General features: G+C 43.9%; 1 protein-coding gene across 5 annotated transcripts; it reads right to left on the bottom strand.

Annotated features, from left to right (window-relative positions):
• Positions 1 to 2,139: 2,139 nt before the first annotated feature.
• Positions 2,140 to 3,160, bottom strand: LOC124699036 (noroxomaritidine/norcraugsodine reductase-like). 5 transcript variants are annotated; one of them, XM_047231406.1, is made up of 3 exons: positions 3,063 to 3,160; positions 2,421 to 2,976; positions 2,140 to 2,310 (listed from the first exon to the last, which is right to left on the bottom strand). In XM_047231406.1, the coding sequence occupies exons 1-3, from the start codon at positions 3,158 to 3,160 to the stop codon at positions 2,140 to 2,142; spliced, it is 825 nt and encodes a 274-aa protein (XP_047087362.1). The 5 variants fall into 5 exon arrangements, with proteins under 5 accessions (XP_047087362.1, XP_047087366.1, XP_047087363.1 ...); XM_047231410.1 differs by having other exon boundaries at positions 2,140 to 2,307; positions 3,063 to 3,145; XM_047231407.1 differs by having other exon boundaries at positions 2,140 to 2,304; positions 3,063 to 3,127.
• Between the last annotated feature and the right edge of the window lie 12,769 nt (positions 3,161 to 15,929).

The raw sequence follows: 15,929 nt of genomic DNA, 5'->3' as shown, positions 1-15,929 counted from the left end.
TCCTGCAGGATGCACAGAAGTGCTCTTGGGCACATAAACTTGACTTGGCTGGGATGGCTCCGAGCAACCAGCGAGCTGCCGAGCAAAGGCCTCCGCGGCTTCGGTCACCATCCGTTGTTGAGCATCTGTGAGATCCGTGGTGCTAGTAGCATACCTACTATTCCCCGAACCGGACCTATGATTTACAGAATTATTCAAAGGATAGCGACGAGGATATCCACCAGACCCATAGTTGCGACGTCCGTCACCTCTGTTATTGTAACCTTGATACTGCCGATTTCCGCCTCCGAACCCTGCCTTCCCAGACCAGCACGGAAAACACCGTCCCCAAACACGTTGTTGAGGTGATCACCAGCATGATCAGCTTCCGCACCGTCCCCAGCCGTACCACTGGGACCTCCTTCATGGTAGTTTGATCCACGGCCACCTCCTGGTCCCTCTTGCCATCCACCGCCTCCGCGTCCGCCAATACCCCGTCCCCGATTCGGGCCGCCACCTCGGTTCGCCATGGCAGCAGAAACGAGCGTAGCAGCACGATGGCGAGATAGGATAGACGGCGGCTTGAGATAGGAACCGAACCCTAGACGATACGTAACCCCGCGAGCAAATTGCGGGATCCGTATATCTTTAGGTTTGACGACTGTCCGATCCAGGCCCATACGACCATGCAGATCAATGTCAACCGATGACTTCGGAAGTCCTGAGCCCATACGGCCCAAAAATTTCTGAATTTGAAAATTGTTGTCGTGGACATGAGCGATTCTCTGACGACGAGACAGATCTCGCTGGCAGGAAAACACGGCGGCGGCGCCAGGCCGATAGCTTGCGCTTCCGACGAAAGACCTAAACCCATTCCTCAGCATTGAAGGAATCCAGAACGAAGGTCGATGGAGGCAGGATTGGAGTTGCAATCTTGCATTTTCTGGCAGCTCTTGAGACTGGCGAAGATCGAAAAGAAGGAAGCTCGGGGGAAGAAGAGATGCATGGCGTACCTGACCTTAGGAGAAACGCCGCCTCACGCTGGCGAATCCTCTTCTACTCCTGACGGGTGATCGCCGACATAGTTGAAGGCGAAAGCGTGCGTGCCTCGTCCGCCGGTATCCTGTACGGAAAAACGAACGGAGAACCCACCTGCGTACGTACCTTTGGATCACTGAACGCCGGCGAGTCTTCATCGGAGTCCCCGAACGCCGGCGAATCTTCATCGGAGTCATCGTCGGCGGCGATCGCCCAGAAACGCCCTTTCGTCGCCTCCAACGGTCCTCCGGAAGTCGAGCGATGATGAAGTTTGTGTATTGCTTCCTTCTTGAAGGTGTCGCTTTTATATTTGTGGATTTTTTTTGTATTCCCGGTGATATCCTTGGTGCTGTTGGTGCGCTGCTTCTACGAGTTGATTGATAATCCTAACGGTGCCTTTTTCTTTTTCTCCTTTTTTCCTTTTGGCTGTGTACATATTAGATGTCTTTCAGATAATTTGTTGGTGCATAGGTTGGGTGTACTCGCTCAGTCATATATATGTTTTCTTAAATTTGCAAATAGTTGGATATGTCTACACACTGTTTAGTGTCTACAACTCTACATACACCCAAATTTTAACAAAATACACCCAAATTTTAACAAATCTAAAACAAATTTCCTAGGATGGAGGAAGTAATTAATATCTTTGCGATATTAATGTATTACAATTGTCAAAGAAGTTACTTCAATAAGTCGCGGCAACTTTGTGCATGACCCAATGGTTATATGACACGTGGCGTCGATGTTTGTCGAAAAATGAGAAGTTGTCATCCCGCCGTTGATCCAGGAAATCCGCAGGATCATGTCGTTGCGCCACGCCTTGATCACAGAAATCTCACGTTCGCTTCCTTTTAAAATCCGAAAAATAAAAGTTTGTTCGTTCCATAGAGGATCTCAGCAGGAGCTCTATCAAACGACCCCAAGAACAACAATCTGAATATCTGATCCTTAGAAGACATATTATTCACGGATAACCTTAACACGTAGTCACGTACACATGAGCTGATACGGAGGAAAAAACGAGACATATATCACCACATATGCAGAGGGCTTAGCTAGCCCGCAGGGTGTCGTAGGTAAAACGGACTCGATATACATTCACGTGTGACAGCGTAGCAAGAATCAAGCAATGGTGCATCCTCCGTCGACGCAGAGGACTTGGCCGGTGATATAGGAGGCCCCCGGCATGCAGAGGAATGCTACCACCGAAGCCACCTCCGCCGTCTCGCCCAGCCGCCCCATCGGCACCCTCGCTGCCTGGCTGCTCACCATCTCCGGGTCCATAGTCTCCTGCTGCACACAACATGTACAAATCAGAAAAACTCAAATCAAAATTACAACGGTGGAACTGCTAGTTGATAGTACATTAGTACTTGATAGTCTATCTTCCTTCGATTACTTACCACGTTTTTGGCGATGTCGGTGTTGATGCCGCCGGGCGCGACACAGTTCACCCGTATGCCGTCGCTGGCCCACTCAACGGCGAGGCTGCGGGTGAGCTGGTTCATGGCTCCTTTCGTCATGGAGTAGACGGTGAGGCCCGCGAAGCCGACGAACCCGGCGATGGAGGAGATGTGGACGACGCTTCCTCCGCCGCCGCCGCCACCTCTGCCGCGGCCAGAGAGCAGCAGCGGGTGCGCGAGCTGGGCGAGGTGGAAGCACGATTCGAGGTTGGTGGCCATCACCCGCGCGTAGTCCTCGCCGGTGCACTCCGTCGCCGGCTTCACCATCGACTGCGCCGCGTTGTTCACCAGGACGTCCAGCTTGCCGCCGAAGGCTCGCTTCACCGTGTCCATGAGCTTCTCCCTCTCGGCGCGCACGGAGACGTCGCAGACGGAGACGGTGACGCGGAGGTTCTTCTCCTCCCACCGCCGACGGCACTCCTCCAGCTCCGCCGCGTTCCGGGAGCACGTGTGCACCCTCGCGCCGAGCCCAGCCAGCTCCTCCACAATCGCATGCCTGTCGATCGAGACCGCCATGAAAGCAAATGCACTTTAATACCTTTGCATAACATCGATGGTAGCTCAGAGTAAGTATATATGTACCCGATCCCTTTGCTGCCGCCGGTGACGAGCGCTGTGGTGCCGGCAAGGCCCCACCTCTCCCCCATGCTCCGGCGTGATGCGGCGGCAGCAGCGGCCATTAGTTCTCTCGTTGCCGGCCTACTCGATCGAGATCTCATGTACGTGATTGCGTACGCGACAGCAGTTCCTGATACGAGCTGAGACATGTCCGTTTGTAGGTTATTTATAGCGGGTGTATGATGGCTGATGGTCGCTGATAATTAACTAAGACCTAGCTGATATGACTCTCTGACGGGCGGATATGCAGAGATATGCAGCACGACAAGAGGCCCGGCGACAACCTGCAGGCTGCAGCCGGCCGCCCAGCCAACGACCCCTTCCACAGGAGTCCGGCGATTCTACCATGCACGGTTGTTCCACATTCTCTCTCCATGAACTTTTTTAGAATTGGATTAGCTTTTTCAGTCGGAAATAAATTTTTGATCCTACGTGCATATGCTCGTGCCACTTAAAAAACTTTTAAAATGTTTTAAAAATGGAACAAAATTTCTCGCATTCATGTCGTTACTTTAGGTTTGCACGAAATTTTTCCTGGAAAACCGACATTTTTTCATATCTAGTATTAAAAAAGATAAAGAGAATGTTTGAATATAAGCTATTTTTTGGCATCACATTTTGCTTTTTGCACACGACACAAACAACATTAGCTTTTTGTGAAACATCTTTGCGAGCACATAGAACGTTGAGATGTACGTGCGAAATTTTTTCTCAGAATATTTCAACATTTTTAAATACGTTTGAAACTCATTTAAAAAACAGGAGCATCTACTCCTCGGTGTAAAAACACCTTGTCCTCTTTTATTATTTTAGAGGATCTATTAGTTAGCTTGAAACTTATGTAGACGTTAAACCATAAGATCTTTTTAAAAAGGATTAAAATATTTAAATTCGTTGTGAAGAGATGTTCAAAACAATATCAACATTTACTATATTTTAATAGTATTTAAAAGTCAACTTTTAAACCATAGTGAAACTTAGAAAACCATTAGGATACCTCGCATCAAAAATTTAATAAATTTGTTTGACCGATTTCAAACTTGGCTCATTAGAGTTGGAAAAATAACTGCCCTTTGATTTAGAGTTCAAACCATAAAATATATTAATGAACAACAAGATAAACAAGTTTGTCTAGTTTGATCATGTTTCATTTTCAAATATAATGTTCCATTATGTTTCATGGTTTGGGGTTTGAAATTTGTTTATGTTGGACTTGTTTAAAAGATTTAATCAAAATAATCTGATGTGTCCAAACAGATTGTTAATTTGGTAATTATCCCAAATTTTATGTCTCTCTCAAATCTTGGATTGAGAACAAAATTGACGGGAGAGAGTTGTCGGCCATTGTACCATATGCATGCAAAGATTCTTTATTTGTTCAAATCTTAAAGAAAATATACCAAATGGATGGCTCTAGCATGCATCCCTACCTAGCGTCCAGATATGCATGAGACATAGTATGTATTTCTCCCTAGCTACCTAGCGTGCCCGCTAGATATCCATTTCTCTCTTCCAAATTTCATATCACAATTAGATGTGCTACCCGGTATGTTGTATGTCAAACTTGTAAAACTTTGACTATTATTTTAAATATTTGGATTGGAAACTTGTAAATCCTATTATTAGTGTCGAAAAGTACATTCATACTCTGGGCTTCCTAAAATATAAGGCGCATAACATTAGTCAAAAGTCAAACCCTACTATGTTTGACCAAATATTTACCGAAAAAATATAAACATCTACAATATTGAATAAACATAAGAAGCGTATCCTATGGATCTTTAATAAAAGGTAATCTAGCTACTAAGGCATCTAATTCTTTCACGAATTTTCTTGGGTTTAGGCAACTAATTAGTTTAGATTTTAGCTTTCACTGGATTTTTACTTGTATCTCAACATTGGATGGCAACATCTATTATATCGATTCTAACCTTGGTAATGAGGCGAGAAATTTTGGTGATGTGCAAGAACTTATTGACAGGTGATTTTCTTTCATCCGCATAATAGAAATTAATGGTGTCAATATTATTTACATCATTTTTGGGATTTTATGTCATTCATATTATTTAGATCATTTACCTCATTTGCCCCGCGGAGACAAAATGCGGAGAAGAGACCAATTACAGATCGCTAACCCATCACATGTTTGTCCTGATTATGTTCACCAACACTTACACTAGTGAGAGTAAATGCATGCATGTTAGATTTATTTTTTGGATAATTAATGTATGAAAATAATTTCTATGATCTATGTCTGAGTGCCACCAGCAGCCTGTTGGATCCATGTCATGTGGTTTCTATGTTGGCTATCATTTGGATGTTATAATGGGTAGAATGACAGGGCGTCGGCCATTTCAATTGGTATGCAAACATTTTCTATTTCTCTTTTATTGTATGTTTTTCATACATTGTACCTCTTTTGATCATATGTTTTATTACCTAGAAGCCTGATTTCGAAGTGAATCATTTGTGCGACAGGACACTAGCAACCCTCCGTAACCAAATGTGCAGTTTTTTGGACGGAAAACTGATAAACAAGGAAGGAGAGTTACACACTCATTCTTGAGATGTTGCAACTATGAAACTACAGTAAAAAACTTTGGTTTTCTTCTTTCAAAACTTTTGAATATACACTGCCAAGTCAGCTGATATAAGCTGACGTGCGAGAAAGAAAATTGACAATGGACAACAGTAATAGCAGCGTGCAAACCGAACCCCTATAATATAATGGCAGCCGATGGCATGTCACACGAGCAGTAGTCATCATACTAGCAGCATGCCCTCATGCACGCTCCTACCAAGTATAATGGCAGTGTGGCGCTGAGTAGCACGCGACTAGTGTTTGACATACCGGACGCATGCGAAGTTCGCACGGGACAGATAGAATATACCACTGGCGAGTTACTAGTCGCGGGGGCCGTCACCTGTGACTAGTACTCAAATTTGACAGGCTGGTGATAAGCTATTTCTTACTAGTGCACGGCACCTTGCCTCAATTAGTTATTTTGTTGTTCTAGTGAGTAACATGTTTAGGAACTATATACAGTCAACTTTAACGGGAATGATGTTTTGGCACATGGGAGCATATGCTCCCTTTATTTTGAAATGCATGTTACATACATTTTGAAATTTCTATAAATTGAAACAAAAAATTCGAACGTACATCTTCACGTGCTACACGCTCACAAAGTTGTTTCATAAAAATCCGATTTGTCGTGTGACGTGTGTAAAAAAGACAAAATTCAATGCTGAAAATAAGGCTTTCCAGGAGATAAATTTTCTCTTTTTTACACAGACCACAAAACATGTTGGTTCCTCGCGAAACTTGACGAACGTACGTATATTGTGGAGATGTACATGTAGAATTTTTTGTCAAAATTTTTCGACATTTCAAAATATAACTTTTTAATAGAGGGAGCATATGCACCCGGGAGCCGAATTGAATTTCCGCAACTTTATACTGCTATAATCCTAGTAGAGGGAGGAGCATGAACATATGAGTGCTAGTCTCAGTTCAATGACGGGCAAAATTTCCCCGATAGAAATGTCCATGAACTAACCACACATAAATTCTCCATGAGAGGACTAGAAAAAATATATTGTTCATAGACTACAAGTATTATTATATTACACGGAGTATATCATATATGTAACGCAACGCAATACTCACTTCGTTCCAAGATATAAGGCATATTGTTTCTGGCATGGAAATTCAAGAATGCACATTTTGAAAATATTAAACCATATTTGGGCGGGATTAACCCTAAGCAATTAAAATGATCTAATAGAAAAATTTGCATAAGAGAAGAAAACATTACCAAATTTCTAAAAATATTATCCTTACAAGTGGTGCAATGCACACTAGTAGAAAACAGGCGTTTAGTCCCGTTTGGTAAGGGGCTTTAGTTTCAGTTGTGCAACCGGGACTAAGCAATCGGGACTAAAACCCCCTGTCCCGGTTGTGTTGCGAAGTGGGACTAAAGGGCATCCACGTGGCTACGCTTGGACGTTCGGGGTGGAGAGGCTTTAGTCCCGGTTGGTGTTACCAACCGGTACTAAATTCCTCCACGCGTCAGGCGCAGGGGCATGCATGTTTCTCTGCCGTGTCAGAGGTTTAGGGTTTTATGTTTTTCATTCAAATCGACAGTATTACATGCATCAATCAAGGAAGTATTACACAACACCGTCATGAATATAGACATTGTCATGAATGTAGTGATGCATATACAATATAAGTATCCACATAATCGACGGTATTACTTAGGATCCCTATGTTCGAAATACATATTTCCGATGGTATTCTCCTTTTGCATCTATGGCCTCCGTACGTAAGAATCCTGCCAATTCATCTTTGCTCGTACGCGATCCTTTATTAGGAGTTTGTCCCTCAGATGTCTAATCTAATGTAAAGAAGGGGATCAATATATATTAAGGAAACTGAACACAATTGATTGGCAATAAAATAAGATTGTGAATATTGTTTCCGTACATGAAGGCTTTGTAGAATCCCCCCGCCCCCTCCCGAACGACATGTCATCTCGCGGATGTACTCGTCCTGCTTCAAACACTTTGCGAGAATATATTTCAATCAAACTAATAATCAAGCATGATAATGGTACTGAAACAAGAATCAAAGAGATGAGCGGACCTAGCTATAGTACTACTTACATTGTAATCTCGAAATGCTAGCTCCTGTATCCATTCACCCCTCGCAGCATTGATGAATCGTTTCCAAAACCTGTCCGGCAAAGAAAAAATGAGTACATGAGTTATTAATTACTTGATATCAGGAAATTCACGGAAGATGCCAACATAGGGCGATAATGATTGAAATTACCTCTGGAGCATTCTGCCAAGGTCATCCCACGTATCATGGTCTTTACGTTTCGAGTCCATGACTAGCAGAATAAAATGAAAATTGCGCAATCATAACTCGTAGGATTACACTTAACATCGAGTAAGAGAAATCGAATGTGTACAAGACATTAACACTCACTTGAAGTTGTAAGGAAATAGTATTTCCTCTTTGGTTTCTTGTTTCATTAGAAACGTTAGCAAGTACTCCTCTGTGTCCTTCGGGTGTTTTTGTACCGTAAATTCATGAATGGTATTTGGATCAATGAACCCAATGTCATAGATTTGTCCTCTTTTGCATTCGAGCATCTTCATTCTGCATAATAGCGTACAAAAGAATATGGTGAGGATAATTATTAATGGAATGAACGAGCTGAGCAAGAGACTTAATTACAGAAATAAATCACTTACAAATAATAGCAACTGATGAGAGATTTTTCCATGGCATCTTCATTGAATAAGTGAAATAAGTCTTCAAAATCAATGTGTATCTCGTCGTTGCCACGGAAGTAATGCTCATCTCGAACTTCCACAATGAGCATGTGAAAGGATCGTATGCCGCACCTAGAAGGGGTGGGGTGAATAGGTGCAAACCAATTTTTAGTTCTTTTTCAATTTAGACTTGACACAAAGGTAAATTCTCTAGATATGCAACTATGTGAATTTACCTATATGACAAGGTCAATGACTAAGCAAGATATAGCTACACAATATAGGGGAGATAAAAGGATAGAGGTAACCGAGAGTGGAGCACACAGAGACACGAAGTTGATTCCCGTAGTTCCCTTCCTTTGCAAGAAGGTACGTCTACGTTTGGAGGAGTGTGGTTGCTACGAAAGCCAAACCAACGCCACGAAGGCTTCACTCAGGTCTCCGGTGAGCAACGCCACGAAGGCCTAGCTCACTTCCACTAAGGGATTTCCTCGAGGCGGAAACCGGGCCTTTACAAGGTTCTTGGGGCACACATCCACAACCAAATTAGAGGCTCCCAAATCTGTAACAACAACAAGAACAAGAACAATATCAACTACAAACAACTAGGGTTTCTCAAAAGAGGAACACTAGCAAGGGGCCCCTCAAGCATACGAGGGGGAAATGAGAATCGCTTCGGTGAGGATGTAGTTCGGGGGCTTCTCCTTCGAATCTCCAAAGATCAAGAGCTTTGGATGGTTGGAGGAGAAGATCTTGTGAATCTTGTGTTTCTTGAAGTGGCTCTAATGGTGGATGACCTTGTGCAATGATTGAGCAACTTGTCCCAATGGAGAAGAAAGCTATTTATATGAGTGGGGCTTCAGATCTGACCGTTGTGGACGTTTTCGTGTAACACCGGAAGTTCCGGCCACAAGGGACGGAAGTTCCGGCTGGATGCTTTCGCACCCGAGCAGCTAAAGGACTAAGAGTGGGCGGAACTAGGGCGGAACTTCCGGTGACCGGAAGTTCCGGCCAACTTCTGGCCAACTTCGGGAATAGCGTGAAAAACCATACTGGACATTCCGTGGCACAATTTGCCGTTTTTCGGAACTTGCCCGGAAGTAGGGCGGAAGTTCCGCTGACCGGAACTTCCGGCCTACTTCCGCCGAACTTCATCTTGAGAGGAACTGAGATCCTGCTAAAAAGAGCATCTGGGCGAAAGTTCCGCCAGGAGTGGCCGGATCTTCCGCCTGAAGGAAAAAGGCAGCAGAGTCTCCAGATCTGTCATTCCATTCCACCAGCCATGTATATATAATGAGACCATGTACCTGTCTACATCAACACACATAAATAGATACCTATAGTTGACATCAAACACACAAAACCCAAAAGGGTGGGAAATGTTCTTTCAATCTCCCATTTTTGGTGTTTGATGACAACACAAGTATTTGCAAGGAATAATCAAAGTAAACAACAAGTATGTGAGAGATATAGAGGAGCTCCCCCTAGATATGAGAATGTACCAAGAAAATTTCTCCGCAAACGAAGGTACACATATATGAAACAAAGCTCCCCCTATATCTTGCATCCATCTTCCATGGGTTAACATTTCAACATAGTGATAAGCATATAGATAGATACATCATGCACACATAGACAACCATAGAAGACTCACATACGGAGTTTACCATACACATAGATAAGGTTCACACCACGCATAATATCTAGGAACATAGTTCGACACCAAATAGAGAATAAAATGGAAACACAAGCGATAGAAATCAAAGAACACACGAGCTTGTGACTCCCCCATGCAAATACCCAACGGAGAGCAACCTAATAAGGGCTCACTCTCCCCTTTGGCACCAAGGCACCAAAAAGGGACAAGAGAAACTACACGTCCCAAGGGTGGGCGTTAGCCTAGCCGGGAGGAAGATCAGACGGAGCGTCGGGGTGAGGTGGAGTGTGAGGAGGAGACTCGATCTCGAGACCATCTGGTGGGAGAGGAGAGCCATGCTGAGAAACCCACTCAGCCTCCGGAGTGATGTTCTCCTCGGATCCGGGAGGAGACACGGCCACATTGAGAGCCCTCATGATGCTCTTCTGACGAACCCGAGACTTGGCCTCAACATGCTGCTGATACTGACGGTGATTGACAGCTGAGGTGAGACAAAAGATCTGTCGCATGCGTCGGGCAAGCTTGGAGGCCCAACTTGGTGGCTTCTCATGAATGGGAGGAACATCTTCTATGGGCGAATTGTGACGCTTAACACGGAGGCTCTTCACTTCATGAGATGTGATGTTGAGAGGAATGGAGTGAACAAGAGGAGCCTGACGGGTAGCAATCCAAGTGTCTTCAATGAGCTTCATGATGAAAGGAGAAAATAGAGGAATCTTCTTATCCATCACACATGACCACATCTCATTATAGATGTAGTCCATCACATCAAGCTTCTCACCGGTGCCCTTCTTAGCATGAGAGTTTGCCATAAGATCCACTTCATAGGTATGCAATTCATCAACGTTGCCACCCTTGGGTCCAATTGTTTCCCGGTAGACACGAAGCATGATGTCCCAAGTAGGGAGAAGATCCGCACTCTTGCCCGGAATACCCCATCCTTTGATATAGAGAGGTTCCAAAGCATCCTTGGTGAGAGCAAACGAGCTGTCATGAGACCGCCAACCATTTGCATTCACAACCGGAGAACGAGGGTATCCAAGAGCCGCTCCAAAGCTTGCCAAGTTGGTCTCAAGAAGAGTCTCATGAGTCATCCACCGGAAAGTTCTAGCTTCATCTTGTTGAAAGTGAATGGTGGCATAGAACTGTTGAATCAAACCAATGTCGAAGTCCTTGTTGAGCTCCATAATGGGATAGAGCCCAAACTCTCCACACATAGCATATGCTTCATCAAAGTACCTTGTGGCGGCCATCTTGGTGGTGTCAATGGAGTGTTGAGTGACTATACCCTTCTTGAAAGTCACATATATCTCATAAAAGATTTCTTCTTGGGCCTTATTGTGGAAGCGCTTATCCGCAACCCTATTGTTCCGAGGGATGAGATAAGGGTTCCCTTGCCACAGCTCTTTGTACTCAAGATATGGCATGTTCTTCACCGACACATGAACCTGCTTGCCACGTACTGCGGGTGACTTGGTATTCTTTTGAGCCGCAAGTTGGCGAGCCGTGATGTAACATCCCAAATTTTCAAACAAAGGAGAAAATGAAATTCCTTTTTCCAAATTTTGGAACCAACAATTTTTTTATTAAAACTAGTCATGTGCATAGTGCTCATGCCCAATTGTTGTGAGTTTTGCCATGATGTGTGTTTACAATCCTTGACTTGTGTCAAAACCCTAAACCCTACCTTTCTCAAAACCAAAGAGGAACAAGTAAAAAGAAAAATAAAATAAAATGTGAGGCACATGTGGGCTAATGGCTAATTCTCCAATAATGGGCCTATGCCCTATGTACCTTACCCAAATGGTTGGAAACCATGAGTAAACCCAACCAACCTCATTTGAACCCAAAACCATGATCCTTTGGATCAAAAGTAAATAAAGAAAAAGAATTGAGAAATTGCAAAAAACCCTCACATATGGTTTTGGCCATTTTTGAAAATCTTTAACCTAGGCCATATAAATTGTGCCAATGGTGTGGAAACTCTTTTAACCTCAAAAGAATCCCTTTTGCATCCAAGAAACTCAAATCAAATCAAAGAAAGTCAAACAACAAGAAATGAGAAATTTTCCAAATCAACACATACATGTGCTTATGGCTATTTTGCAAAACTTTGACCTAGGCCAATTTGGCTTGTGCCATTGTTTGTAGAATGTTACTAAACACTTAAGAACACTTTTTGAATCAAAGAAATGCAAATCAAAGCAAGAGAAAATTCAAAAACCAACTCACATATGATCATGGTCATATATGACATTTCTATCATCTTACCCTCTTTGATCCCTTGTATTAAGAGTTTTCTAAACTAAACCTTCACAAGTCTTTGCTCCTCATTCAAGACCACATCAAGGTGAACAACTTTGCTCAAAACCACCCATGCAAATTCTTTCCCAATTGCAAATTATGCTCAAGCAAAGTTGGCATGTCAAATCAGATTCAAGATTATGCCTCTTTTGGATTTTTGCAAAACCACTCCATTTGGCACACCACCACCACCAACTTGTGTCAAAAACTATTTGAATCATCTCCATAAAAGATTTTTGCAAAACTCAAAAATTCTCTTCTTGCGGCCATTAACACAAACACCTTGTAGGCATTGATCTACCAACTCCACACACACTAATATCCAGAGGTTTTAAACCCACACCCCCTCCTCTCTGGTCAACATTAGCACCCTCTTGCACCCAGGAGACAATGCCAAGCCTCAGACACCAAGTACATGCATGATCTCATGCAAGACAATGCCATGTCGTGGCATGACATGCCACTCTCATGCCCTCACTCTCTCCTTTCACCTCAGCCACGCCACACCATGTCCTGGGGGTTCTACACGTCACCCTGAACACACTCGTGCCAGCCCTGGGCCACAGAGAGCACCACACGCGCCAGAATGCAACGTGCCCTAGACGCCCAGGTCGTGCCAGAGTGCGCACCGGCACCTCTCTGGACACGCTAGAGCGCACGACCGCCTCGCCGCGTCAACTCTCGCCTCAACCTCTCCGCTCGCCACCAGCTCCCCCACGTCACCACCTGCCTCCCAGACACCCCCAATTGGCCGCGGACAAGTTGTAGACGACGCCCTCGACGACGACCGCCGCCACTGTACCTCAGTACACGCTCACGACGACGTTGATTTAGACCACTCCTCGCTGCGCCAGGACGCTCCCAAGGACTGCCTCGACATCGCCAACAGTCCTATGACGTCGCCCTGCCCTTTTGCCGCCCGTAGTGTCGTCGCCATGATCAACTGCCCCCATGCGCCTCGGCCACCTCTCGAACCTATAAAAGGGAGCCTCCCCTTCTTCATCTGAGCACACCACTCCACTCCCCTCTCCTCTCTGAGCTTCCTCGCACCATCTCCGCTCCACATTAGTCACCACCGCCGCCCAATTGAACGTCGGAGCCCGTAGCGCCGCCACAGAAGCCGCCGGCAATTGACGCCACCTCAGCTCCTCCCACGACCACCAATCGCATCGCCGTCATCGACAACGCCTCCCTGCGTCAACGCCCAACCTCGCCGACCGCCGGTGAGCTCGCCAACCCTCTCCCTCCGCCGTGCCAGGGTTTCCTCTCGCCGGAGACGACGATGCCTCGCGTCCGTTCGATCTCACTCTAATCCTGCGGTCCAAATCAAAACTTATCGTTTCGCTTTCTAAGTCCCACTGATGCATGGACCCCACTGTCAGGTGGCCCGCCGCGTGCGAGACACGCTAGCTGGGCCGGCCCAACCTTTTTCCCCTCTCGCTGGCCCAATTTCTTTCCCGCGCTGGCCCTTTAATTCAAATTCGAATAATTCTTTTCAGTCTGAATTCAATACTGGTACCCTGTTTGAAATTGAATAACTTCAAATCTACCCAACCAAATTTAGTGAATTTGATGTTGTTGGACAGCTTATGAAAATCTCTATCCAACCCCACTGGTTTGAACCATAGATCTTTTGTAGAATTAAAGTAGCAAAAATAACAAGGCAGGAACTTTTCAGATTTCAAACAATTCTTAAAAATCAACCATGAGGAATTTTGAGATGTTTCAAATTTTCATAATTCACTTTTAAAATACTCTAATTGATTATGCAAAAATATGATATAGTTGTTTTATATGATCATGGGCTAGAATCAAAAATTGGCTATGTAGTCAATACTAGCCCATTTAAATCCTTTTCAAAGTTAGGATTTTAAATCTATGAGGTGTAGCACCTCATTTAACTCATCTTCCCAAGTTGTGTGAAGTAATGTGATGACCCTTGTTGCCTGGTCTCATATTGGCTTACTTGAGGATATTAAATCAAAGTAGGATTTAAATTGCATGAGATGATGAATCTCATTTAAATCTTTTTTCTCAAATGATAAATGTGAAGTATTGACCTTGGTCAACATGATCTCACATTCATGAATTGAGGAGATTAAATCTTAAGAAGATTCAATGAGAGGAAATGATTTCTCCAAACTAAATAGAAACCCTAATCCATATTTCAATAAGATGAAATTATTTTCCTACCACTAAGTAAGAAAACCCTAGCATAATTTTGGGGAGCAATGTTAAGTAATGATGCTAGATCATCTTGACTGAGCCCTTAAGGGTAAACTAGTCTACTTAAGTATTGTTTGGTGATTGTATCCTCGTACTCGTTTATAGACGCTAGTACCGGAGACTATCAAGAGGAGGAGGTTTTCTACCAAGAGGAAGTAGAAGAGAACTTTGATCACTACCCCAATCAAGGCAAGCTAATATTCTTGCAAGTTACCCTAGTGCAAAGATCTACAAGATCAAGGCACCATTACATATTACTTTATGCTTAATGATCCTATCCCAAGTTTTTACCTTACAAGTTTTGAATTTGGTTTATCACAATGTATTTTTGATTCATGATTCACTTGGTTTAGTTATGGAGTAGTGCAAGAGCATCACACTTAACCTAGAAAGCTATAAGCTAGTTAGCACCCCTCATGACTAGTTGCTAGTGCTAAGATTAAAAATGAATACTCTAGATGGGAACTTGTGAAAACCAATGACTTTGAAAACCTTGGAATGATGAGTCATTCTATTGAAAGATTTTGAAGGTGAATATGACTTGTGAATGACAGGGTGAACTTTACAAAAACTGATGGTTGGGTTCGGATGCGATACCATTCCAATTTTACAAGTACCCCCACAATACCTGAATCTGGGTAAGGCTTAACTGGAAACTTACGTATTTTAGTATGGGTTCCCTCTGAACAAGCGTCATAGGGGTTATGCCGAGGCTGCCTCCATTGAAATGTCAAATGACGTGAAATGAGGTGAATGTCCTACCCAAGCCCTGTGCAATTCCCGGGTTGGCGGTTTGCTCTCACCGGGAGGCCAAGCTCATGGGGAGAGGTGCCTATACTAGGGTATGTAAATGAAAGGTTATGATTGGTAGTTCGCGCACTGAGTGCGATAAATCAGGGCCAAATACCCCTGACGGACTATTGCAATTATTGTGGCACAAGTGTACGACCTCTGCAGAGTTTAAACTATTCGAATAGCCGCGTCCGCGGTCATGGACAGTTGGAAAGGCCATATTGTTCCGTCATCAGAACTTTTCCAAAATATGAATGGTGACTTGTGACTTGAATTGAAAGGTGACTTTGACTTTGAATCACAACAGAGTTGTGGGAATGACACTAATGTTCCCACTTGAGTTAAGTTAGGCAAATGAAGAGTCTTTTATTTATTAAAGTGCTTATGAAATAAAACTGGCTTTATGCAAATGAACCTAGAGCTTAGAACCCCCTTACTATAGTTGATAATGCTTACACTAGTATTAGTTTGCGAGTACTTTAAAGTACTCATGGCTGTGTCCGTGGCTATTGAAATGGCCAGACTATGAAGATGAGCCCCAGTACCAGGATGAAGGACAGCAGGAC

Source organism: Lolium rigidum, chromosome 3, assembly GCF_022539505.1.
Source record: "Lolium rigidum isolate FL_2022 chromosome 3, APGP_CSIRO_Lrig_0.1, whole genome shotgun sequence".
Lineage (NCBI taxonomy): Eukaryota > Viridiplantae > Streptophyta > Magnoliopsida > Poales > Poaceae > Lolium > Lolium rigidum.
The sequence above is the reverse complement of the archived record's forward strand: the minus strand, read 5'-3'. Positions and strand labels throughout refer to the sequence as shown.

Excerpts from the sequence above, each read along its gene's own strand:
- LOC124699036 (XM_047231406.1), bottom strand. The coding sequence starts at position 3,160 with ATGGCCGCTGCTGCCGCCGCATCACGCCGGAGCATGGGGGAGAGGTGG. Across the intron at positions 2,977-3,062 it reads GGCGGCAGCAAAGGGATCGG|GCATGCGATTGTGGAGGAGC; the intron begins GTACATATATAC and ends CTCGATCGACAG. Across the intron at positions 2,311-2,420 it reads CCGACATCGCCAAAAACGTG|CAGGAGACTATGGACCCGGA; the intron begins GTAAGTAATCGA and ends TGTTGTGTGCAG.